Raw genomic sequence first — 24,548 nt, 5'->3', positions numbered from 1 at the left:
CAGGAACCCCAGGGGTAGGAGGGGATGGGCTGGTGCTTTGTCACCCAGCACCTCTCTGTCACTCACCTCATCCCATAGGATGCACAACAAAACAGCCTCAGTGAGAGATCCAGCCAGTGGGGCTGTGAGGGACTCGGCCCTGGGAGATGCTGTGTCTGGTCCCCTCCTGCTCCATCCACACAGCTGGGCTCGCATTCCTGGTGGGAGAAGTGTATCTCTGCATGCACACCCAGGCAGGAGGGGGAACAGAAGGAGTTCTGTTCCAAGCACCTCAACCTTGCACCATGGACCAGAAACTCCACCAAGCTACATCTGTATTTTCTCCCTGGGAGAGGCTGAGTTTGACCCAAGGAAACGAGTGTTACCTGTACCTGTTTTTGAGGCTGCACCGAAGCCCCCCCCGGTGCCCATATCTTCCTCAGGAGTGGGTTTGGCAAAGGTAATGCCTGTGGGCAGGGACCCCCTTGAAATGCCTCTGACCAGAGTGTTCACGTGGATCTAGAGCATCCTGGGAGCCCTAGGATAGAGGGGAGGAAAGGATGCTGTGCCAGGACATGAGAACACTGTGTGTGCATCACTGATGTGATCAGACATCCTCTGGGGCCGAGAAGTTCCCACCTGGACACAGCCAGCACCTGGAGATGACTTTGGGGCTGGTGGAGATGTCACAGCACAGTGCCACCTGCTAACACAGGTGAAGCTTGGAGCACTCTCAGGCATTGAGGCATTGCCCTTTCCACCTCTGCTCAAAGAACAAGAGAACTCTGAGCAGATACACTTCTTAAAAATAAAACACCAAGCCCCCAGCGTGGTTTGGCTGCAGCTGAGTGGGGGGAGCAGGTAAATGCTCCTTCCCTGGCTGATGATTCACCAGTGCTGATGAAAGTGCAGCAAATTCAGAGCTCTGCAACAGGATGTGGTGTGAGCCACCCTCAGCAAGCCCAGACAGAGGCTCTGGGCGGCAGCAAGGTGAGTTCGAAACCAAAACAGGCCCTTCATTGCTCTGCCTGCTGCCCCACAACTTCCTCCACGACACAGAGGAGAAGGATGCATGAGCAGTTCACAGCCCTGCATCACTCTGCCTGAGAAAGGTTCTGCCAAAAGTGGTGGTGGTAAAGGCACCAACTTTGTGGCCCATGAGGTCTGCCAGAGATGCTGCAGCAGGATGGAACAGTCTCTGCCCCTGCTGCTGCCAGGGACTCTGATCTTAGCCAAAAGCTGGTGAATGGACCCTTGGTGCAACCACAGTCAGCACCACACCGGCTTCTGATGCTCCTGATGCTTTTCCTCTTCTTTCACCAGGAACACGGATAAGGGCTGAGAGGCTGCAGGTGATGCTGTGAGCTGGCTGGGGGTGTGGGATGGTCCATGGGACAGCCACGCGGCTGCCACAGCACTGCTCGCCCGGGGATCACCCATGTCACGGGAGGCCTCTGATGGAAGGTGAGCTGTGGATGGGCACAGAGATCCATCATCTCTGGGGAGTTTCAGTCTCAAAAATGGGGAAAGGTGGGACACCCAGGTGTGAGGGTTGGCAGCAGTTCCTGGTCCAAGGGCCTGGGCAGTGCTGTGCTGGCACAGGTGGAACAACTGTGAAGAGAAATCATCTTGCTCAGACTTTTATATCTGCATGGGCTTGGTTTCCCAGGAGGAAATGCCATTTCATGATTGTGTTCTTCAGTCTCTTTCAATAACTGCTGCCTTGACCTAGCAGCTCCTAACAAAACACCCCAACACTTTGGCTTTGGGATGGCATCATCCCAAGGAGAACTCGGCAGGTAGCTCTGGAGGGCTCCAGTTTACTCCCTCTTACCTTCAGAGTCAGAGGGAGCACTCGACTGCTGCCCTTCCCTGTCACCCCTCAGCAACATGCCCAGGGCTTGCCAAGACCCAACTGTGCCACTCTCCTCTCCTGCAGAGGTTTGGATCCACCGGTACCACAAGCAGCTGGTGAGGTCTATCTCACCACAGTTCCTGGAGGAGATCATCTGCCACCTGGGGAGGCTGGAGCTCCTGACAGCAGAGGAGGCCAACCAGGCACGGCAGGAGAGCTCCCTGCCCGAGCAGGTGAGGGCTGTGGTGGATGTCCTGGCCAGCAAGGGTAGCCACGCCTGCCAGACCCTGCAGACCTTCATCGAGACCACCAACTCCCAGCTCTACCTCCACATCACTGTCTATGGTAGGCAGCACACTGTGCACTCAGCCAGGGGGGTCTGCACATGTGGCCTGGCTGTGGGCACTGGCTGGAGCACCCCAAGATGTGCACAGAGCTGGGTGGTGTTGGCAGATCCACTGGGAGCATCTGTGGATGCAATGGTGCCATCGCAGAGTCTCTGCTGGGGAAGGACACGGCTGAGGGTGACATGGGGCTCTCTGCCATGTCTGAGGGACCTTCCTCCAGTGCTCTCACTGCCCTCAGCACACCTCTCTGGGCAGCCTGAGGAGTCTTTAAGGTCCTCAGTGCCCAGATCACATCAGTCAGTCCCAACAGTTGGGCTGGGAACAGGGGGATGGCAGAGGATGGCTGGGCATCCCTGACCACATCCACTGGTGGCTGCCCAAACTTCAGGCTCTCTTTGCAACCCTCTTGTTAGGAGAGGTTTCCCTTGTTTCCCTCCTGCTGGGGAGGCTCCAGCCTTGGCTGATGTCCACTCTGAATCTCTTGCAGCACTACTCCCTGCTTGTCCAGTCTTTGCTGGAGGGTTTAATTTCACTGTGCCAGTGCTGTGATACCTGAGCCAGGTGAGCAGGACAGGTCCAGGTGGTCACCAGGTTCAGCCAGGAGTCCAGTTCTCAAACAAGTCCATGCTGATGAGGCAGGACTGAGGTCAAGCCAGGAAGTCAATCCAGAGGTCAGGATCAGGTCCAGCAAGGGCAACCAGGTTCAGACACAGTCCAGTGATCACCAAGCAAGGGCAGAGTGATGAGGTCCAAGACCAAGGTCCAGATCAGCAAGGTCCAACATAGCAAAGGCATGATGGGGCTGTAGCCAAGTGCTCCTACAATGTAGCTTAGTCAGGGGCTGAAGGCCCAGGCCTGAGCTTAAATGGGCTCCTGGAATAATGGCTGAGGCTGATCAGGGCCATTTAAGCCTTTTAGTGTGCTCTGAGCCCTGGTAGGTACCTTCCTGCCCAGATGTAAGGGCTCCATGAGGTTTCCCCTCTGTGTGGGCATGGCAAAAATGTGAAGCAGCTTCTCTCATTTGTATCTGTGGTTACCATCCTCCTCCTTCTCCTCACCCCCTTTTTCATTTCTCTGTGCAGAGCCCATGGTGCAGAAGCACCTGGAGAGTCTCCAAAGCTCCTATGGGAATGGCTTGGAGGCAGGTGCCCTGCAGCGACTCACCAACCTGCTGCTGGTGGAAGGACTGACCGATATCCAGCAGCAGGAGCACGACATCCTGCAGATTGAAACCACCAAAGGCCTCCCAAACACATCCAAGAGCATCCCTCTGGAGAAGCTCTTCCTGCCTCTCTCCAAGGTCAGCATCCCCCCACGGATCTCTGTCACCACTGGAGTGGCTGGGATTGGCAAAAGCACGCTGGTGAAGCTGTTTGTCTGCACCTGGGCAAAGGGGGAGATCAACAGGGACATCATGTTTGTGCTGCCCCTCACCTTCCGGGAGCTCAACACCCACGAGAAGCTCTCTGCCGAGAGGCTCATCTGCTCAGCCTTCCCTCACCTCACGGAGCCCAGCTGCATCCTGGCAGGAGCCGCCAGGACCCTGCTCATCCTGGATGGCTTGGATGAGTTCAAGACTCCGCTGGATTTTTCCAACACGGTGGTGTGCACTGACCCCAAAAAGGAGATCCAAGTGGACAACCTGATCACCAACATCATCCGGGGCAACCTGCTGCAGGAGGCTTCTGTCTGGGTCACGTCGCGGCCGACGGCAGCCAGACAGATCCCTGCAGGGCTGGTGGACAGGATGACGGAAGTACGAGGGTTTGGGGCTGCAGAGATAAAGGACTTCTTGGACCAGATGTTCCTTGATGACAGAGACCTGTCCAGCCAAGTCCTGCAGCACATCAGAGCTAACAGGTCGTTACACGTCCTGTGCACTGTTCCTGGCTTTTGCTGGATTTCTGGCTCCTCAATCGCCTATTACCTAAAAACCACTGTGGGTCAACGCCAAGAAACAACCGTTGTCCCCAGGACCCTGTCAGAAATCTACTCCTATTATTTTAAAATGGCTCTGGTGGGCAGTGACTGGCCAGAAAAGCCAAGAGAAACCCTCAGGATCGAGCAGGCTGTGAGCAACAGCAAGAAGATAGTGGGCAGCCTGGGCAGACTGGCCTTCTACGGGCTGCTCAGGAAGAAGCACGTGTTTTACGAGCAGGACATGAAGGCACACGGCATCGACCTCTCCTTGCTGCAGAGCAGCCTGTGCACTCGGCTCTTGCTCAAGGAGGAGCTGCAGACCTCCACAGCCTATTACTTCTCCCACTTAACCATACAGGAGTTCCTGGCAGCTCTTTATTACTACACGGCGGCCAAGCGGGCGATATTTGACCTCTTCACAGAGAGCGGGATGTCCTGGCCCAAGCTGGGCTTCCTCAGCCACTTCAAGAGCGCCGTGCAGAGGTCGCTGCAGGCAGAGGACAGGCAGCTGGACATCTTTGTTCGTTTCCTCTCTGGGCTCCTCTCCCCGCAGGTGAACAAGCTGCTCTCCGGGTGGCTCCTGGTGAAGGACGAGCAAAACGGCTTCAGGACCCAAGCGACCACCTTCCTGCAGGGCTGCCTGAACACCGACTACGCCATCTCCCTGCGCACGGTGAACACCGTGCGCTGCCTGTACGAAATCCAGCACATGGAGATCGCCAAGGCGGTGGAAGAAGCCATGAAGAACCAGAGCCTGGCCGGGATGCTCACCCCTGTGAACTGCTCCGCCCTGGCTTATCTCCTGCAGGCCTCTGACGTCTGCATGGAGGAGACAAACCTGTCCAACTGCCTCACCTACAATGTCTGTAAGAGCCTGCTCTCCCAGCTCCTCTTCTGCCACAACCTCAGGTGAGTCCTGGTGGGGTTGCACTGGGAAAAGCAAGCGGGGATGCCGGGCTGTGACTCATAATCACAGAATGGTTTGGGTTGGAAGGGACCTTAAAGACGATCTCATTCCAATCCCCTGCCATGGGCAGGGACACCTTCCACTAGACCAGGTCGTTCTCTTGTCCAACCTGGCCTTGGACACTTCCAGGGATGGGGCAGCCACAGCTTCTCTGGGCAACCTGTGACAGGGCCTCACCACCCCCAGAGGGAAGAATTTCTTCCTAACTTCTAATCTAAATCTCTCCTCTCTTAGTTTAAAACCATTCTTTCTTCTCCTATCACCATCTGCCCATGTAAAAAGTTGCTCTCCCTCTTTTTTATAACCTCTGTTTAAGTCCTGGAAGGCTCCCCCCTGACTCAAACGTGACTCCAAGGTCTCAACTGAGACATGGGTCCACCAACAACCATTGAGTCAGATCTGCTTCTGTCCTTGAGTTTCTCCACCTGGGATGGGTAGTTGTCATGGAAGGGTTGTCTTTCTCTGCTTTTTTCTCCTCTCTTCTCCAGGCTGGACAATAATCAGTTTAAGGACAATGTGATGGAGCTGCTGGGCAGTGTGCTGAGTGTGAAGGACTGCCAGATCCAGAAGCTCAGGTAGGACCTGGCCCAGGGCAGACTGAATGTCCTGGGGATGCAGTGTGGACCTGGGGACACCTCAAAACAAGTGTGAGGGTCCTCCAGGAGTGTCTCCCCCACTGTCTCCCTGGGTGCCTACTGACAAGGACAGCCCCACATGATCTCCTGCACCAAGGCATGGTGACCTTACCCCATGTCTTCATGGTGGCTGGGCAGGTTGTTTTGTCCAGCTTTCCTGAAACTTCTGCCTCCCCAGGTTATCCCAACAAACTGCTTCCTGAGGTCACAGCAGTTTGCTGGACACCTGAGGCTCTGCATGGAGGATCTGATGTACAGAGGGGACAGGGTCCTGACCCCCATGCAGGAAGATCCCTTGTACTGCACAAATGGGTCCCCACTTTCTTCACCTCCCTGCCCTTCCTCATGGCTGCACAGAGTCCCCCGTGCTGCAATCTGAGCACCATTTCATGACACAAATTAATTTTTAGTCTAGAAACTCCCTCTCTGCCCTGTCCTTGCAGTCCTCTGCCTGGTGTCCACCCCAGAGAGCAGACCTCAGAGCACCCACAACTTTGGCTGTACCATGAACCAAACGTTCCACATGGCTTTCCTCTGCTCACACATCCCAGCTGCACCCTGGGATATGCCAGGAGCTGTGAAAGTCTCTTTCTCCTTCAGAAAAACACCCAATTTTTCTTTTTCTGGGCAGCTTGGCAGAAAATCAGATCAGCAACAAGGGAGCCAAAGCACTGGCCAGGTCGCTGGTGGTGAACAGAAGCCTGATGGTGCTGGAGTAAGTGTTCCCCCTGTCCCAGCTCCTGCCATGCACATGTTCCCCACTGAGAACCATCCCCATGGCTGCACTGGGGCTGGATCCCACCCAGCCTGACTGAGCTTGGAAGGGTGAAGGTAACCCTTGCGAGCTGCCAGCCTGATGTTCCACCTCAACAGTGCCACAGGAAGGCACCTGGCTCAGTGTGTGCCACTGCCTTTGCTAACCTTGGCTTCTCTGCCTGTCCCGCCCCAGCCTGCGGAGCAACTCCATCGGCCCCCCCGGAGCAAAAGCACTGGCTGATGCACTGAAAAAGAATCAAATCCTGCTCTCCCTGAAGTAAGTCTCAACTTCTGTAGCACCTGCAGGAACAAATCCCCAGGACAAGCCTCCTTCCATCCCTCGTCTGTCCCACTGAGGTTTTCCCAGCCTCCAAGGGCCAGGATGTGGGGAGCCCTGGACATAACCTGGTTCTGTTATACTGGGCAATAGCATAAGTGCAGGTGGCTGAGAAGGTGACCAGGCCAGCTCTGGGCCAGAGGTGTTGGGATTCTCCTGCCTCTCAGCCTCGGTGGGCCTGGGCTGAGGTTGAGCTTGAGGTTGAAGCTGAGGTCCAGGTCGAGGTCCATCCCTCTCATGGGAGCTCACAGGGTGCTGCTGCATGGACAGAGGCATCTCCCAGGGGAGAGGAGGGAGGGAGACTCCTGGGCAGGGATGATTGGGGACCAGACCCTTTCTCATGCCAGGGATGAGGGTAAGCAAACACCAGGGCTGGTGGCCGCTGCCCCACAGCCCTCCACGGCCCCTTGCCCCACTGCAGAAGCATCTGTACACAGCTTCATCCCTGTCTCCCTGCAGCCTTCAGCACAACACCATCAAGGAGGACGGTGCCACCTTCCTGGCCGAGGCCCTGCTGACCAACCACCGGCTGGTGACCCTGCAGTAAGTGACCAGGACCTCCTGTCCCCCCTCCGGCCACCCAGCAGACCGAGGTGCCGCTGATGGGGACATGGCACCTGACGCTCACAGGTGCCCTCCTCCCCTTTGCAGCCTGCAGAAAAACGCCATCGGAGCCCAGGGCGCCAGGAAAATCGCGGAGGCGCTGAAGCAGAACTGCAGCCTGAGGGAGCTGACGTGAGCACAGCTCGAGGCACAGGGGGGGTGATGCCAACACCGCATCCCCCGGGATCTGCGGGCAGGACTGGTGGGAATGGGGCTGGGCCGTGGGACGGGCAGGATGGACACTGCTGGCTCTGCCCCAGGCGGCTGCTGTGGGTGAAGGGGGCAGGGACTGCGGCGCTGCCTCTGGAGCGACCCTGTGGAGGTGCTCTCTGTATCTCCAGGGATGCAGGGAGACATGTAAAGAACGGAGAAGCCAAGTGTTCCCTCTGGCAGAGGCAAGCAGCAGGGCTCCAGGCCCTGTGGGAACATTAAAAGCTATTTCAGCTCCAACCAACCACAAGAACAGAGGTGTATACAGGTTGTGAACGAGATGACAGCAAGTTCATGCTCATTGCTGGAGCAGGGAGAGCCTGGGGGAGGTGAATCCCTTGCTGGCAGACCCAAGGGTGGTAACACCAGCTCTTCCTCTTCTGTCTCAGACTCTCCAGCAACTCAGTGGGAGACAACGGTTCCATTGCCTTGGCTGAAGCTCTGAGGGTGAACCACAGCCTGCAAAGCCTTGAGTAAGTTCCCCCTCCATGCTTGGACTCCTTCTTGCCAACAGAGCTCACCCTCCTCCCTCCAGCTACACCTCCCACCCCTCAACCCCTCAGACCGCTCCAGACTCTCCCCGTCTCTCCCAGTCCACATCCCCTGGAGGGCCACAGGGCTGTGGATGCTCCATGTAGGCTGGAGCACCATGTGGCAACTCCAGCAGCAGCCAGGCTGGCCCTGCCTTCACCAGGAGGGCACTGATAAAGACAATCCTCAACCCAGTGAGGATTTTCTTTTCTGCTTTGGAGGATATTAGTAACTTTGAGTCTTCTCTCTCTCTCAAGTGATGGGAATTGGCTAAGGAGGAAGGTATCAGGCCAGGGCCTGGCAGAGTCAGGGTTGGATGGTGCAACCTTCATTCCCCTTGGGAGCAGCAGCCACAGGCCTCTCCTGCCTGGTCTGACAGCTCCTGGTGTCGAGTGTCTGTGCTCTGGGTCTGTCTGTGGCTTCCCACAGTGTGATAAGGACACCAGAACTGCAGGAAAGCACTTGCCCAGCTGAGCTGGCAGCTGTGGTAAGAGCCAGGTGGGGACAAGGCTGCCCTAAGTGCTGGCAAACTCCATCACCTCTGCTGGGTGGGGTCAGTGCTGCTGTGGTCAGCAGGAGATGCTGAACCTGCCCTGACTGTTCCCAGTGTTGGTCCTTCTGCCTTGGCTCCCCCCACCTCCTGTAGCTGGGAGATGCTCATTTCTCAGTGACACGAGCACTTTTCACCCCAAACATGACCCCACAGCTTACCTGTGATGCCAAGACTGTCCTGTCCTCACGCCTTCCCTGTTTGTCTCAGTCTCCAGAGCAACTCCATCAGCAGCACAGGGGTCACAGCACTGACAGCAGCTCTCTGTTCCAACAAGGGACTCATCAGCCTCAAGTGAGTGAGTCTTTTGTGCCACTCTGGCCAAAAGCTGCTGCTGGGATGTGGGAACCTTTTGGCATTCTGGCTTGTGCCTGTTTTTTTCCACAAGTGCTCTGGGATGCTAAAAGCAGCTTCTGTCCCTCCTCCTGCTCTGAGGATCTTCTCTCCATCATTAGCTTTCCCCCCTTGGGACAGTATCTGTTCAGCCATGTCTTGGAATGAAGTGATGGCAGCAGGGATGGGAGACTGGGAAAAAGCCCTGATGGGCCACCAGTGTCCATGGGATACACAGGGAATGGAGATGCAGGGAATGAAGGTGCTGATGCTAATGGAGTTTCAAGTCAGACAGACTGCCATCCTCAAAATAGGTGGTGTCGGCCCCAGAGCAGGGGGTGAAAGGGGCTGTGAGGGAGCAGCTCCTGCTTCTGCTGCTCCTCCCAGCTCCACGTCTTCCCCCAGCCTTCGTGAGAACTCCATCAGCAAGGAGGGGGGCCCTGCCATCGCTCGTGCCCTGCGGACCAACAGCACCCTCAGGAAGCTGGAGTAAGTCCCACGGGCCCCAGGAGGGCACCCAGGCTGCTGCATGGTGCCCCTGGAGTTGTCCCAAACACTGTGTGTGTGACCTGTGTCCTCTGTCCCTGTCTCCAGCTTAGCAGCAAACCTGCTGTGTGACGAAGGCGGCAAAGCCATCTCTTTGGCCATCAGAGAGAACCGGGCACTCACATCCCTCCAGTGAGTTTCCCCCTGGACCTGGCCTGGATTGAAGCCCCTCGCATGGCCACAGAGCAGGGACACTGCTCCTGGCCCTCAGCCCTCAAGGCTGTGGGACTGGCACTCCTGGGTCACCCTCCGTGGGAGGTGTGCTCTGCCATCCCGGATGGATCCACAGGGTCCTGCCCAGGGGTCACATCCCAGCCTCTGCCATCCTGGATGGGTGCAGAGGGGTGTGGAGCCTGGAGGGGTCAGGGCACGCTCGCAGCTCCAGGCTTCACCTCCCATTTTCTCCTGTTTGCAGCTTGCAGTGGAATTTCATCCAGGCAAAAGCTGCCACGGCCCTGGCACAAGCACTACAGTCCAACAGCAGCCTGGTCAGTCTCGAGTAAGTGGGGGCACAGGCAGATGGGTCCTGGGCAGCATTTTCCTACTGGAAGGGCCCTTGAAGATCACCTCATTCCACCCCCCGGACATGGGCAGGGACACCTTCCACTAGATCAGGCTCCAACCCCCGTCCAACCTGGCCTTGGACACTTCCAGGGATGGGGCAGCCACAGCTTCTCTGGGCAACCTGTGCCAGGGCCTCACCACCCTCACAGCCAAGAATTTCTTCCTAATATCCCATCTAACCCTGCCCTCTGGATGTGGGAAGCTGTTCCCCCTTGTCCTGGCACTCCATGTCCTTGTCAAAAGTCTCTTAGAGCCCCTTTAGGTACTGGAAGGCAGCTGTGCCACCACTGCATGTGTCTGTCTGGGGTGCTCCAAGTGCCTGGTGGCCTGGGGTCCCCCAAGCCATTTGGGAATGCTGGGCACACTGTGCCCTGTGCTCGCTGTCCCTCTCCCTGCTCCTGGGTGCAGAGGCCATGGGCAGAGGCAGCACTTGGGTGTCTCAGCTTGCAGGAAAATGCCATCGGAGACGAGGGAATGGCCGCCCTCTCTGTGGCACTGAAGGTCAACACGACCCTGGCAGATCTCCAGTGAGTATCCAGGCTGCGGCGAGGCCCTGGAGTTGCAGCCTAATTAGCTTGTGTAATTAGCACACCACAGCCACCTCACAACGTGTGCTGAAGGGTCCCTGTTCCCTTGCAGCCTGCAAATGGCTTCGGTTGGGACGGCTGGTGCCCAAGCCCTGGCAGAAGCTTTGATGGTCAACAGGAGCCTGCAGAGCCTGGAGTAAGTGCTCAGTGGGGCCACCAAGTCCCCATGGCTGTGACACTGACCCCCGGGGTGTCCGAGATCCTGGTCCTTACCTCAGCACCACTTCCACCCTTGCATCGTGTCCAGATTTAGCTTGCTCGTCCCTTGGCTCGCTGGTGTGGGACCACCTCACCTCTCCCACCTCCTCCCACCTGGGGTCATCCCAGGCTGTCCTTCCTCACCTCCTGCCTTTCTTCCCAGCTTGCGGGGGAACTCCATCGGCGTGGCAGGGGCCAAGGCCATGGCCAACGCCCTCAGGGTGAACAGCAGCCTCCGCCGCCTCAAGTGAGTATCCCGCTCCCTGGGGTGAGCCAGGAAGAGCCTTTCCAGACCTTCCCGGAGGGAGCAGCGAGGGAATGGCCAGGCCAATGGTTCTCAGCGGGGCAAACCCCTGAGTGGGTGGCTTTCCCTCCTGGTGGCCACTTCTCCCTGGCTGGTGCTTTCTGACCCTCCTGCCTTCCTCAGCCTGCAGGAAAACTCCCTGGGCATGGACGGAGCCATTTGCATCGCCACGGCCCTGAAGGGCAACCACGGCCTCACCTATGTGAAGTAAGTGGCTGCAGCACCGGGTGGTAAAGGCAGAGATGGGGGAGACCATGAGAACCATCCAGGACTTTCTCCACCTGGCACTGCCCATTCCTGGCTGCCCCACAGGGACCTCCCCAACAGGGCAGGGGCATCCCATGCTCCTCCAGGCATGAGAGCCACAATACCCACACAGCTCCAGACCCCCCAGCTCCTCTTCAGGGATGCCTCTGTGGCAAAGAACCACCTCAAAAACCACATACTCTCCAAAATATCACAGGGGAGAAGTGGCTCAGCCCCTCCAGCTCCCCAGGGGTTTCCTCCAGCTCCTCACCTTGGCCCCAGCCTTCGGGCTCTCAAACTCAGAGTCTCCTGGGAGCGAAGTCCCAGGAAGAGCTTCTGGATGGGGTGGGGAGGGTGCAGGTGACGCTGGTGCAAAGCTGGGGAGCATCTCTTGTGCCCACCAAGGATCCTGCTTTGCCTTGTGTCCAAGCCTGAGCTCCTCTTGTGTTTGCTCCCAGCCTGCAGGGGAATCACATCGGCCAGTCGGGAGCCAAGATGATCTCAGACACCATCCGGACCAACGCTCCCAACTGCGTCGTGGATGTGTGAGGGTGCCTGGCTGCAGTGAGGAGTGTGGCCAGTGTGACCCCACAGGGAGCTGCTTGGTCCCCATCTCAGGGAAGAGAGCTGGGGCAAGGAGAGCTCCTGAGCTCCCTGGCGTGGCCCAGGAGGACCGAGGGTGTCCAGATCAGCAGTGCAGGAGGGTCGAGACTCCCTGGCACTGAAAGCTGAGCGATGTGTGCCTGTGCCCCTGTTCATCCAGGCTCTGGGGGAGCTTCAAGGAATGAGTAAAATGCAAAAAGGAGGGAGGAGGGGGCAGACCCCACATGCCAGACCTTGGTTTTGTGGGTGATTTATCTTCTGGCAGCAGCAACCCCTCCTGTGATCTCCACGGGGTTACAGTGCTGTGCTTGGACCCTGACTCAGATAAGGTGCATCCTGGACCTCTGCTCTGTCCCAGCCCGAGTCACTGTGGGCAAATGTTGCAACACCCCCGATGGGGCTCCAGGGCTCTGCTCCCAGTGCCAGCTCTTCTCTGTCTTCTGCTTCTGGCAAGGATCCCAGAAGAACTGGGTGAAAAGCAGACAGGGTTCACAGCAGCCCCTTCTCACCTGGTTAAATACAGCCTGGTCCTGCAGGCTCCCCTTGAAATCCCATATGGACATAGGAGGTTTGCTGATTCCTTGCTTGGACGAGGGCAGTGCTGTGGACCCGGGCACTGGCAGCAGGATCCTGGGCTGTTGCTGTGCCCTCAGTAACAGGTTGGTGCTGATCAGACGTGCCTGAAGGGTTTGGTAGAGCTGTTCTCTAGTGAAGAGACAGGCAACTCAAGGCATAGGAGCAGAACCATTTCATTTTCATTTGGAAATGAAAAGTCCTCAGGAAAATGGGAGGAGTAGGAGGGTAAACATCAGAGGACCAGCTCTGCAGGATGAGCTGTCTCCAGCACAGTGTCCGGGTGCCACACCAGGGCTGCCTTAGCTCGCTGCCCCTCAAGCTCAGGCTGGAGTTCTTGGGTCTCCTGCTGCTGCCATCAGTGACAAGTTCTGTGACCTTGGGCTGTGTCCTCCCCATGTCCCAGCTGCAGGCAAGGTCTGCCCTAGCAGGTCACCTTCTGGGCAGGCTGCTGAAAGCAGAGGTGCCAGGTGATGCCTTTGTGTGCACAGCACAGACCCAGTGGCCCTCCAGAAGGTGCCAGGTTTGCAGGTGAACCAGTAGCCAAACCATGCAACCTCCCAGAGCCCCCTCCAGCCACTGCCCCCCTCCCCACTCCACCCCAGCCAGAGCCCACTCTCAGACACTCTGCTACAGTGGGGGCAGTGGCTGCTGCAGGAACCCCGGGGCTGGCACCAGGAACGCAGGGCTGAGCTGTGGGTGTGTACATACTTGGAAATAAACTGGTTCCTGAATGAGAAGGTGCTTTGTGCAGCCTTCCCCTTGCATTGCATGACACAGGGGGTGAGCTGTGCTCCACTGCCCTGGCTGCAGATCCTGAGCCAGAAGCTCAATTCCCTGGCACAGGGTGGCTGCTGATGGTGCTGCTGTTCTGGCCTGGCACAAGGAGCTGCAACACAAACTGTGGCTTCCCTAAACCTGGCTGGCCGTGCTGGAAGGCTAGATGGCAGTGCTGCCTGAAGAGAGGCTTGGGCTCTGTGCACACAAGGTATGAAGTCTCTTTTTTACTCGGGCCTATAATATAGGAAATAAACACAGAAAACTGTAACTCTAAAACTGCAGCCCAGACTGGGAGGCTGGGCCCTGTCTTGTAGGATGTCATTCTCATGGGTCAGATATATCACAGAATCCCAGAATGGTTTGGGTTGGAAGGGACCTTAAAGCTCATCTCAGTCCACCCCCTGCCACGGGCAGGGACACCTTCCACTAGCCCAGGTTGCTCCAAGCCCCGTCCAACCTGGCCTTGGACACTTCCAGGGATGGGGCAGCCACAGCTTCTCTGGGCAACCTGTGCCAGGGCCTCCCCACCCTCCTAGCCAAGAATTTCTTCCCAATATCCCATCTAACCCTGCCCTCTGGCAGTGGGAATCCATTGCCCCTTGTCCTGTCACTCCAGGTCCTTGTCCCAAGTCCCTCTTCAGCTCTCTTGGAGCCCCTTCAGGCACTGAAAGGGGCTCTCAGGTCTCCCTGGAACCTTTTCTTTTCCAAGCTGAACAGCACACATGGAGGACCAGAGTGGATTCCTTGCATAACATGGGAAAACATTCTGGGAATGGGTCCTAAAATCAGCACCTTCCCAGCCCTCAGGAGAGGGATATGGTAAGCACATACACCTTCACCCTGGCTGTCACAGGACCACCCTAATGGCTCTGAGGTAGATGTTTGCCATCTTCTGTATCTGCCGCCTTTGAAATAAGGTGCAAAAAGCCAATTAAGAGGTGCAAGGAAGCATCCAAACTGTCAGCCAGTCAGCTCAGCACATCACTGCACCCACACATGCCCCATTACCACCCAAAACCTGGCTGCATTTACCTGTCAGCTTTTCTCCCAGCTTGACATGATATTTCAAGCTCTGGGCTCTGCTGATGGGGCACTTCTTTGGGTGTGACAGTTACATCCTTGGGGTCAGAGACGAAAAATCTCAGTTTTTCAAGTAACTTATGTGCACTCCTTCCTTCATTAATGGAGAGACTGGACCTGAGTCTGGACTTCAGAAGGGGTCGAAAGCAAAGTACTTTGCTGTTGTAAAAAGGTGAAGGGCAGGAGCACAGCCAGGGCTCTGACTGCCCTGATGAACACACACCCCAATGAACTCTTCTAATCACACAGTGATTCCTGCTCCTCTGAAGACAAACTGTGATGCTACAGCAGAGCTAAAAGAAAAGAGGCAGCTCCCAGACAAACCTGAACACGCTTTCACTGATGGCATCAGCACAATGTACTGAACAAAAGCCCAGCTTTTGGCCCATTTGAATTCCTAAATCTGAGCCCACCTTGGTAGCCCCAGTATAATGAAAGGGTTAATTTAATATGGATTTGGTTACAGCACATCTCTCAGGCTGCTCTCAGGACACTCAAGCTCAGCTCACTGAAGTTTGAGACAATTCCCACTGACACACCTGAAATACCCTTGGTGATATCTGAGGACCCCTTCACTTGTTTCCCAGTTTTAACTTCACTCCTTCAGTCTAATTGGAGCTGCTCTTAGCAGAGACAAGCCCTTGATTAGGTAAAGGATATGTTTAGGATAAACAGATTTAAGCCAGATTTAAAATCAATTGAAATGCATTCCCAGAGCAGCTTTTCATTCAGTTTTATTAAGCCAAAAAAATCTGTTTGGACATAATAAAATGCAGGGAAATCAGGTACACAGTGCTCACTGGAGTGAGACTCCTGGCACTGCAGTGCACGAGAGCCAGTTTAGTGCAATTATGGAAATAACATCACATTACTGTGATTCTCATCATGGATAAACTGCTCATGCTTCGAGAGTCACAAGCCTGGCAATACAAGTTTAATTTTTAAGTTTAATGAACATTATTTACCAACTCCTAAATTCACGCTGACACGCGCTTTTCAGATGGCAGGATACTTGCTCCTGGCCTGCATTCTCTCCAAAGTTTGTGTTTCAAGATGCCTCCTGCTCCTGAAGAGTCAGAAGTCATTGTCACTTTGCTCCAGTGGCTCTGGCTTCCTTGCTCGGTGACTGGATTTGCTTGGGGAGATTTCCATGCTGTCATCTTCCAGATCATCCTCCTCCTCCTCATCATCTTCATCCAGGTCAATCTCACTATCCCCCGAGTCCTCCTGAAGGAAAGGGAACAAGAGGCCATCACCACTTCAGCCATCCCATGGCAAGGCCTCTTTGCCAGCCCAAAGGTCAGGGATGGCAGCACTCCCTCCCTCCCTGCACTCCCAACTGACTGCAAACCTCCCTCCCCACCCCACGGAGCTGACAAACATGAACTCCTTGACTTCTGCTGGATCTGGGGTATTAAAAACCTGGCAGGGTGTTTAACTTTAAAGTGATACCTTGTGAGAATCAAGGTGAAGTGGAAGGAAATGAACTGCAGGAGAGGAACCCACCTGTGCCTTGGTGGTGACCTTGTGCGAGCCTGGCCGTGCTGGGGCAGGTGTCCCCTTGGAGAACCAGAGTGGAAGGAACAAGAGAGGCAGAGCAGGGAAAAAAAATGTACAAGAACATAAAAGAAAACAGAAAGTAACCAAGGTGGAAGCAGGGGAGAAGGCAGCAAAGGCAGGCACAGCTCTGGCATCATGCACCACACCAGCAAGGGACAGAGGCTCTGGGGCAGGCTGAAGCCTGCTCTCGTCCCAACTGTGTAACTCCATGAACTCCTTGAGGGGTTCAAACCAGCCTCAATAGTTTCCTTCCCTCATCTTGGACACATAGAAGCCTGTGAGGGTTCCTGAGTGAGCCTCTCAGGCCCTGGGCCTCCTGAGAGGATGATTCCAAGAGCAGAGCCATAAGACAATTGCAGCTGAGGGCAATCGGAGGCTGAAGGCCTTGGCTTTCCACACCTGGATACAATGGAGCTGTGCCAACAGGGAGGAAGCTGTGAACAGGAAAGTCTAAAGGGAAGAGAAGCAACACAGGATGACTATCCAAATCTGTCATGAACATGGTGAAGGACAATAAGGTGACATCTTCACATACAGCACAGGCATTCCTGACCCTCCCAGAAACAGGTCTGAATGCCAAGGGCATAAATCATTCCCCAGGAGGCAACGACAGCCTTGACCACACCCAGTCTTGCAGGAGCAAAGAGCAGAGCAGGGGCTGCAAGTTACTCTCCAGAGACAAGGTGAGGGTGCCCAGGGAAGCTGTGGCTGCCCCATGCCTGGAAGTGTCCAAGGCCAGGTTGGATGGGGCTTGGAGCAACCTGGGCTAGTGGAAGGTGTCCCTGCCCATGGCAGGGGGTGGAATGAGATGAGCTTCAAGGTCCCTTCCAACCCAAACCATTTTGGGATTCAAAGAGATGTCTGAACTGCCCTCCTTGAGCCAAGCAGCACTGCGGGGGTATCTGCTGGACAGGGGGACACAAAGGCTCCATCCACACCAGGAATTAACAGCAGCACAGGTTCAAACACAAGTCCACAACATCATAGTTGTACAGTTTTGGCCTGTGCCAACTAGCACTCTTCAAAACAATATTCCATCACCATGTGGAGAACAGGACAGCCCCACTGCTCCCGGGATGCCAGCAGGTTTTTGGGAAGATGGAAAGAGTTTCCTGTATGGATGCAAACCACATCACAGTAGCTGGCTTCAGCTGCCTAGTGCAGATGAAGCCACTCAGGTGTGCCCAGAGGCACAGAAAAGTTGTCCATGGATGCCAAGGGCTGGGCACAGACACAGAACAAGTGCCTCCTGTACAAACCTGTGTGTGCCTTTTAGACTCTGCCCGCTCACCACGTAAACCACAACCAGATGCAAAGCCAGGAGCCCTGGGACAGCAGGAATCCCAAGGGATAAAGCTCACAGTCCTGCTCTCATCCCTGCCCCATCATCTGGATGACTGATGACTGATGCTGCCAGTACAGGCCATGGAGAGGGTCCAAGGCATGAGTTTTTAGAGCAACAAAAGGGGATTTACGCCCACGTACCTAACTCCTGCTGCCCTGCACTGATCCCTCTTGCCAGCAATCTGCCCCCACAGCTCACCACAACAGCATTCCTGCAGCCTGTGTGCCACAAGCAGGATGAGGCGAAAGCACACAGAGCACACAGACCCCAAGAGCAAAGGAAAAATAGGGAAATCTGTGTCTGTGCCGACGAGAGAGCACAGTTAAAGGAAAGGAGGGGAAAAGCAGGCCTGGGGCATGAGGATTCAGTAGATAAAAGGTGTTTAGCTGAGGAGAGGGCTGGCATTCTAAAGCACTGTCATGGAAGCCCTACAGACACATGGGATGGTTACTTACATCTTCCTCCGTGTCTCCACCTTGCATTGTTCCCACGATCCGTGTGCCAGCTCTTCCTGCAAGAGCAAGAGAATCACCATAAAGCCTGGCTCATGGTTACAGGGAGGCAGAAGGGAGGACAAAGCTCAGAGTTTACATTTTAAGGACAAGTCAAATGGCAGTGAGAGGATGAGATCCCAGTGCATGTAAGGTCCCCCCCTTGTTAAGCCTTCAGAGCTCAGGAGACGGTAGAAGAGGATGTGTCTGACAGTAATTCCAGTCAGGATGATATTTCCAGAGCTACCTTATAACAGTTCTGACAGGACAAGAGGCAAGAGACACATTAAGAAACAGGAAATTCTATCTGAGCAAAAGAAATCACTTTTGTTTTACTGTGAGGGTGGTCAAACACTGAGACAAAGTTGCCTAGAGAAGTTGGGGAGTTATTCATGGAGATATTCAAAACCCAACTGGACGTGGTCCTGGAAAAACAGCTCAAAAGTCCTGTTTGAACAGAGGGGTTGGACTCCATGATCTTGGGAGGTCCCTTCCAACCTCAAAAATCTGTGAATTGACATATTCCTTCCTCTGCTTTGGTAGACAGAGAACAAAAGCCTGGTTTTTTGCATGTGATAAGCCTCCTGTCCTTTAGAAAGCTCAGATCCTTTCTGATATTCCAGGAGGGACTGACATCTCACAGGAATTCCTGGCAGTGCCAAGGCAAACCTCAAGAATTTCCTGTTGAGAGTTTGATGTGTAAGTCTGAAGGGGGAGGTGGAGATCTCAGGGTTGCAGGGAGCTCACTGAAAAGGGAGACCACACTTGTGCTTTGCTATTTTTGGCAGTGCAGAGGCCACAGGAAATGGGGAAGATGCTACCAAGGTCTCCTTTGCTAGGAAGGGAGCCTGGAAAGGTGTGGGATGCCTGGGTGATTCAGCCCTGCTCCTGCAGCCCCCAGGATGCCCTCAACACTGACCAGATCCTATTTACAGCCCTGCTGTGACCACCCCATTTCACCATCTGTTTATCTCCTGCCATCACCAGCTTCCTCTATGTTCCAATCTAGACAATCTAATCCTTACTGGTTTTAGCATGAAAACAAAGCAGCTTTAAAATATATCCTGGCAAACCTCTTTTGTACCTCCCAAAGCACAAAAGATGACAGGTCCCTTTTGTCCCACGCAGATTGATCTGAGTTAAGTGGCAGGAAAAAGCTGCCTAACTCATCCACAACTCACCAAAAAAACCTTTGTTGCATCAAGGCAGATAATTTAAAGGATTTTATGTCTTTAGATAAAAAGCAGTGTCCTCTGTCAACTGGGCAGTGGAGATGGAATTGTAAGATTTCCGGACAGAAGATTTGCCTTCAAGCTTTGGAGACTTTTTGCTCTAATTTATGCAAGACTAAACCATATAAATTTGAAGCTGATTACAACTCACATCATTAGACAACAATGGAATCCTCTTTTTGCCCAGCCTACAGACAGCTCTGAGAGTTGCAAAACTGCAATTTTGCTCTGTAGAAGGCTCAGCATGAAGTGTAAAATTGGGAATTATTACCTCAAAAGGAGAAAGCTGCATGGAGCTCCTAAAATAAGAGAAAGCTGAGAGAGATCCTTAATATAAAAGCAAAAGAAAATCAAGATATCACATAAGGAGAGTTGATGGAATAGGACAATTCAAAATGCCATGGGAAGAGCTCAGAGATTCCTCACAGAAGGTCTGCAGGATGCTGCTCTTCCAGGACATCCTATGAGCATCTAACTCCTTATACCTAGAGGAACACGAGAATCAGGTGCTGCCCAGACTGGGATCCCTACATTGTTTCAGCCAGGAGCACCTCTCTGAACTCAGGACTGTGGGATCAGCAGGATTAGATCCTGCAGGCACAACCCTGGGACGCTCCCAGAAGAGACCCCAGGCCGCAGAAGGGCTGGAGTACAACCCTGGGACACTCCTAGGAGAGACTGCAGGATGTAGAGGGGCTGGGGCTTCACCTGTGCACCAAGCTGTAAAGAGGACAGAAAGCAGATTTTCCACGTTATTTTAACTTTCACATCACAACCCCCCAAGTTCCTGTGTGTGGGAGCACGGACAGACAGATGGCCACGGAATGTTTCCATGTGTGCTGGAGGAGAGGCAGGAAAGAGAGGAGGCACGTGCAGGGGGCAGGGAGGGCTGGGGAAGCTGTCACTCGATTTCCTGGGTTCAGCTGAGCTGGGCTGGGCTCACTGTGCCCTCACCGTGCCCTCAGAGCCACCTCCGGCCACGGGAGCTGCGGCCACGGGAGCTCCTGCAGCTCCCAAGGGCTGGGAGCCTGTTGTGTTTCCTTACACATAATGTGACTCCAGCCAGGACAGGCTGTACAAAGTGATAAATACCAGACTGTAATTCACTGCAGCTTCGGAGTCAAATCTAATCTCCACACACCACCACAGTTTACAGCCACCAACCATCCATGAATTGAAGCCTGTGAGCATTTGCCCTTTTCCCTCTGTGTGATATATGCCATTGTACCAGCCTGTGCAGCTTCCTCCAACGGAGCCACAGGACTGGAATGATTTCCAGCTTCTCACTGGGCAGTGGGTACACATTAACCCTGTGTCTGACAGCAAGGAGAGACGCACAGCCTGTGAGGTCCAGCCAGCCCAGAGGGAGGGGAGGGTGGATTTGCAGCTGAAACATTTTGCTCTCAGTCTGCACATCTGCAGTGTCCAGAGCTTCATGCAAATTCACAGCAGGAGCTCGGAGAAGACACCTCCCTTCCCCCCACAACACATCCCCTTTCACACAGAGAAAACTGGGATAAACCTCCGGCCTGAACTTTCTAACCTGTGTGTTCTTAATCACAGAATCACGGAATGCCCTGAGCTGAAAGGGACTCAAAAGGACCATTAAGTTCAACTCCTGGCCCTGCCCAGGACACCCCAACAATCCCACCCTGTCCCTGAGAGCGTTGTCCAAACCCTCCTGGAGCTCTGGCAGCCTTGGGGCTGTGCCCACTGCCCTGGGGAACCTGGTCAGTGCCCAACCACCCTCTGGGGGAAGAACCTTTTCCTGAGATCCAACCTGACCCTGCCCTGACACAGCTCCAGCTGTTCCCTGGGTCCTGTCACTGCTCACAGCTCAGAGCTGCCCCTCCACTGCCCCTCATGAGGAAGCTGGAGACCCTATTGAGGTCTGACCTCAGTCTCCTCTTCTCCAGACTGAACAGACCAAGAGCCCTGAGCTGTTTCTCAGATCCTTCCCCTATGGACCCTTCCCCATCCTTGTGTCCCTCCCTTGGACACTCTCCAACAGCTTTAGATCCTGATATGATGGTGTCCAGAACTGCCCCAGGAGCTGAGGTGAGGGCACTTCAGGGCAGGGCAGAGCAGGACAATCCCCTCCCTTAGCACAAGGCTCTGATTTCATCAACATTTTCCAGGCACTGCCAAAATACAGGAGTTCTTTAAGCTCACCACAGGGGAGCTGTGGTGCTGCCCAGGGGAGTACACTTTAATTTATTTCTTACACCTCCCTGGAAAGGAAATCCACTTGGAAGTGAGGGACCTGTCTCCCACCATTTAAGAGCTACAGCCCCTCCCTCCTCCTTCTCCAGCAGGTCCAGTGTCATGATGGCCTGGCTGACAGTGCACAGCAACACCTCCTTCCTCCAGGAAGCACCTCCTGACACAAAACCTACAGCCAAGGACAGCTCTGCAGGGAGCAGATGCCAAGAAGGAGGAAGAAAGTTCAATTTAAGACAAATTAATTTCTCAGAATTCCAAACATGGCCCCTTTTCAGTGTTCCCAAACACACCTGATTGCCCCCTTTCCCCAGCTACATGAGCCTAGTAATATTGCCCAACAGCTGCCATATCAGGGAACTAAAGTCTGCAAAGACTCTTATCTGGGGGACAGGAATCTGCAGAGATCCACACAGAAATACAGGAAAATAAGTGCAGCTGCACCAGCCTTCTGGGTTGGTTTCCTCAGAGCACTGACAATCAGATCTGTGGCTCAAACACTGTTTTTCTCTCCCATTTGACCTGAAGAGGCAAGGAATAAGAGACTGATCTGACTGCCCAAAATGTTTTCATAGGGTTTACAATTAGGACTTGATTTGGTTTACCAGAAAAGTATATTCCCTCCAGGAGCACAGCCACAAGAACCCACATATACCATGTGCACAAAGCCCCAGTCAGAGTAAAATTGCCCTTGAGGAAGTTCACAAGGAAGGAATTTATTTTTAAGTTCTAAAAGCAGGATCAGTTTGGTGGGGTCCTCTAAGGTGTTCTGAGCAGGTGCACTTTGGCAATTTTTCCCCTTGATTTCATATATTACCTTCAAACAGCTGGAGAACCTGAACCCTGCCAATGCATGGACAGACCCACTGCTTGTGCCTCAGCCTTCTCCCTCTGCCACCACCACGGAATGGGTGAAAGCCAGACCCTTTCATCTCACTTCCACAGGCTCTGGATTAAGGCAAACACGTGCCAGGAGATGCCTGCAAACACCAGGGTCCCTCAGGAGCCATCAGGAAGAGAGCAGCTGGCCAGGGCAGAGGAGATTTTGTTGTTGCTCTGTACTTTTTGATAACTGCCAAGAAATCAGACAGGGGTTTTCAGAGAAGCTCCAGGGTTACAAACAACATTCCCAAATCCCTGATGGACTGGAAAGGTAAGAATTCAGTGCCCAGCAGAGCCTGTGTCACAGCTGCTGTTCCTGACTCACCCCTGCCCACCTGATGCCATGTGGGGTCTAAAGCTCTCCCTTCTGTGAGGATATCCAAATCTAATTTGGCCTCTGAAAAAGCACCTGGAAGCCCCACTGCAGATTCCTGATGTTTTTAAGACTCAGGCCTTGCCATGCTGGCCCTGCTGGGACACCAGGAGGACACTTGAGTCTGTGGCAGAAGTTTACATTTGCAGCACCCTTGGGAAATCCTCCCTGGGGGCACTTCAGCGTGGCATGACTCTGAACAAGACATTTTCTTCTGTTCTTTTTCAAAAACACAAGCTCCAGGCACTCTGCAGCAGTGGGGCAGAACCTGATGGCTGTTTCTTAAGGGTTTCTGAACAGACTGGTGGGGGGAATGACTTGGGAAGGGAGACGACATCCTGCACTCAGCTGTGTGCTGGTGAGAGGCAGCTGTCCCTGGGGATGAATCTGAGAGATCAGGGATGGGATCACACAGCACCTGAGTGATGCCCACACAGCTGCAGTGGGCTTCAGATTATTTTTTTTTTATAAAGACTCATTTCCACAACAGAGAAGAATGCAACATTTTGAGAAAACCTGCAGATTTGTTACCACCTTGTATTTGTAAAGATAAATGTACTTGCATACGTCCCTTGGTCTTGGGCTTAGAGATGTAACTTCCTTTAGGAACCACAGGGAAGGGGAAAATAGACTATTATTTAACACATGGTTTTAAAAATTAGGCAGGTGACAGCCACAGGAACTCAGTGTGAACAAGACATCCAACAAGAAGCAGGCAGCTGTTGCACATTCCCAGTTGAATCCCTCCACTCTCCTGTGTATCAATCTCACACCTTTGGTTTCTACACACCTGGGGGAGTTAAAAGGGAAGGAAAATAGCCTAGAAATTCTGTGGCAGAAATCTGAACACGGCCACAAGCTGGAGAAAGAATTTGCACAAGTGGAGTCTGACAATTTCCACTGAGAGCAGGACTTTCCTGCTTTTCAGCAGGAGGGGTTTGGAAACAGGGCTGTGTAGCTCACCTGAGAAGACTGCTTCCATTTTCCCTAAAGAATTATAAAAAAAGAGGGGTAATTCAGCCTCTGCAGCCTTCCCCCAGCATCCAGGGTACCACAGGCATTCAGTGCCCTCACTGCCCAGCTCGTCAGCACATCATCATCACACTGATTCCCTGGGTCAGGTCTGCCAAAGCAAGAGGCTGCAAGAGAGCTGCTCTCTCACTGTGTGGCTTTGGACTGATTGTCTGCTGAAAAATAGAGTTTAGTAAAGCTGTCTTCTTGCAGTAAAGACATGAAAAAGGCTGAAGTTGTTCCTGTCTCAGTGGTGAAATGGTCTCTGTGGTCTGGACGGGACAAAAATTTCCCTTAACACCAACATTATAAAAGGAAACAAGAGCATTCAGATAATTGGTTTACAGGAGCTGAAGGACCCTGGCAGTGTGGAATAGAGGGTGATTTACTACAGACAGGCACAGTTCCACAGTTCTGCAAGGGCAGACTATTCCAGCTTCATTCTGTAGCACTGCCTTGTGTGCCAGCTTGTGTGTCCCAGTCTGACACCGCTGCCACTGGGAAGGGGAGAGATCCTCACGATGCCAAAATGCACTTCGGACTGGTCCAAGAGGCTGGAAAGATGGATCTGCACACATAATCACAACATCACTTCAAAATCTGCCACTTCTGATAGTATGGATGACAAAAATCCAGTCAGATCAAGGGGAGACTGAACAGGCTCTTAGGAGAAAATAAATCTGCTGAGGGTTAGATTAAATTTGTGGAAGCCACATCTGGCTCAGGTAACACTCATGGAGGTTGAAACAGATTGAGAGCAGGAGGGAACCTGAGGGAAGTTCCTGCACTCTTCCCCAGATATTTTTTTTCAGACAGTGGTGGGGAGAGAAGATCGGGCTCGATGGACCCTCTGCCTGATCCAGCATGGCAGCTTCTGCATTCCCAGGACAACACTTTGCACTGGTGTTTCTTCTGGTCCTGTCCCTTGGG

General features: G+C 53.9%; 2 protein-coding genes across 3 annotated transcripts in view; one reads left to right on the top strand and one right to left on the bottom strand.

Moving 5' to 3' along the window:
- The first annotated feature begins 1,361 nt into the window (after window positions 1–1,361).
- Window positions 1,362–12,133, top strand: NLRC3 (NLR family CARD domain containing 3). The gene is made up of 18 exons (XM_027683919.1): window positions 1,362–1,443; window positions 1,919–2,179; window positions 3,264–5,010; window positions 5,557–5,643; window positions 6,335–6,418; window positions 6,653–6,736; window positions 7,256–7,339; window positions 7,448–7,531; window positions 7,999–8,082; window positions 8,901–8,984; window positions 9,429–9,512; window positions 9,618–9,701; window positions 9,985–10,068; window positions 10,577–10,660; window positions 10,773–10,856; window positions 11,082–11,165; window positions 11,346–11,429; window positions 11,927–12,133. The coding sequence occupies exons 1-18, from the start codon at window positions 1,362–1,364 to the stop codon at window positions 12,015–12,017; spliced, it is 3,360 nt and encodes a 1,119-aa protein (XP_027539720.1). The 3' UTR covers window positions 12,018–12,133.
- A 3,089-nt stretch (window positions 12,134–15,222) lies between these two features.
- The window catches only part of CLUAP1 (clusterin associated protein 1), a 59,321-nt gene continuing 49,995 nt past the window's right edge, over window positions 15,223–24,548 (bottom strand). The window contains exons 11-13 of one of the 2 annotated variants that reach the window (XM_027683723.1): window positions 17,865–17,920; window positions 16,011–16,064; window positions 15,223–15,731 (exon numbers count right to left, since the gene is read on the bottom strand). In XM_027683723.1, coding sequence (XP_027539524.1) covers window positions 15,579–15,731; window positions 16,011–16,064; window positions 17,865–17,920 — 263 coding nt within the window. In that variant the 3' untranslated portion in view covers window positions 15,223–15,578. The remainder of the gene's footprint in view (window positions 15,732–16,010; window positions 16,065–17,864; window positions 17,921–24,548) is intronic. The other variant, XM_027683724.1, reaches the window with a different exon arrangement.

The sequence above is a fragment of the Neopelma chrysocephalum genome, unplaced genomic scaffold (genome assembly GCF_003984885.1).
Source record: "Neopelma chrysocephalum unplaced genomic scaffold, ASM398488v2 Primary Assembly neopelma1_65, whole genome shotgun sequence".
NCBI lineage: Eukaryota > Metazoa > Chordata > Aves > Passeriformes > Pipridae > Neopelma > Neopelma chrysocephalum.
Note: the sequence above shows the minus strand (reverse complement) of the source record. Positions and strands in the feature narration are given on the sequence as shown.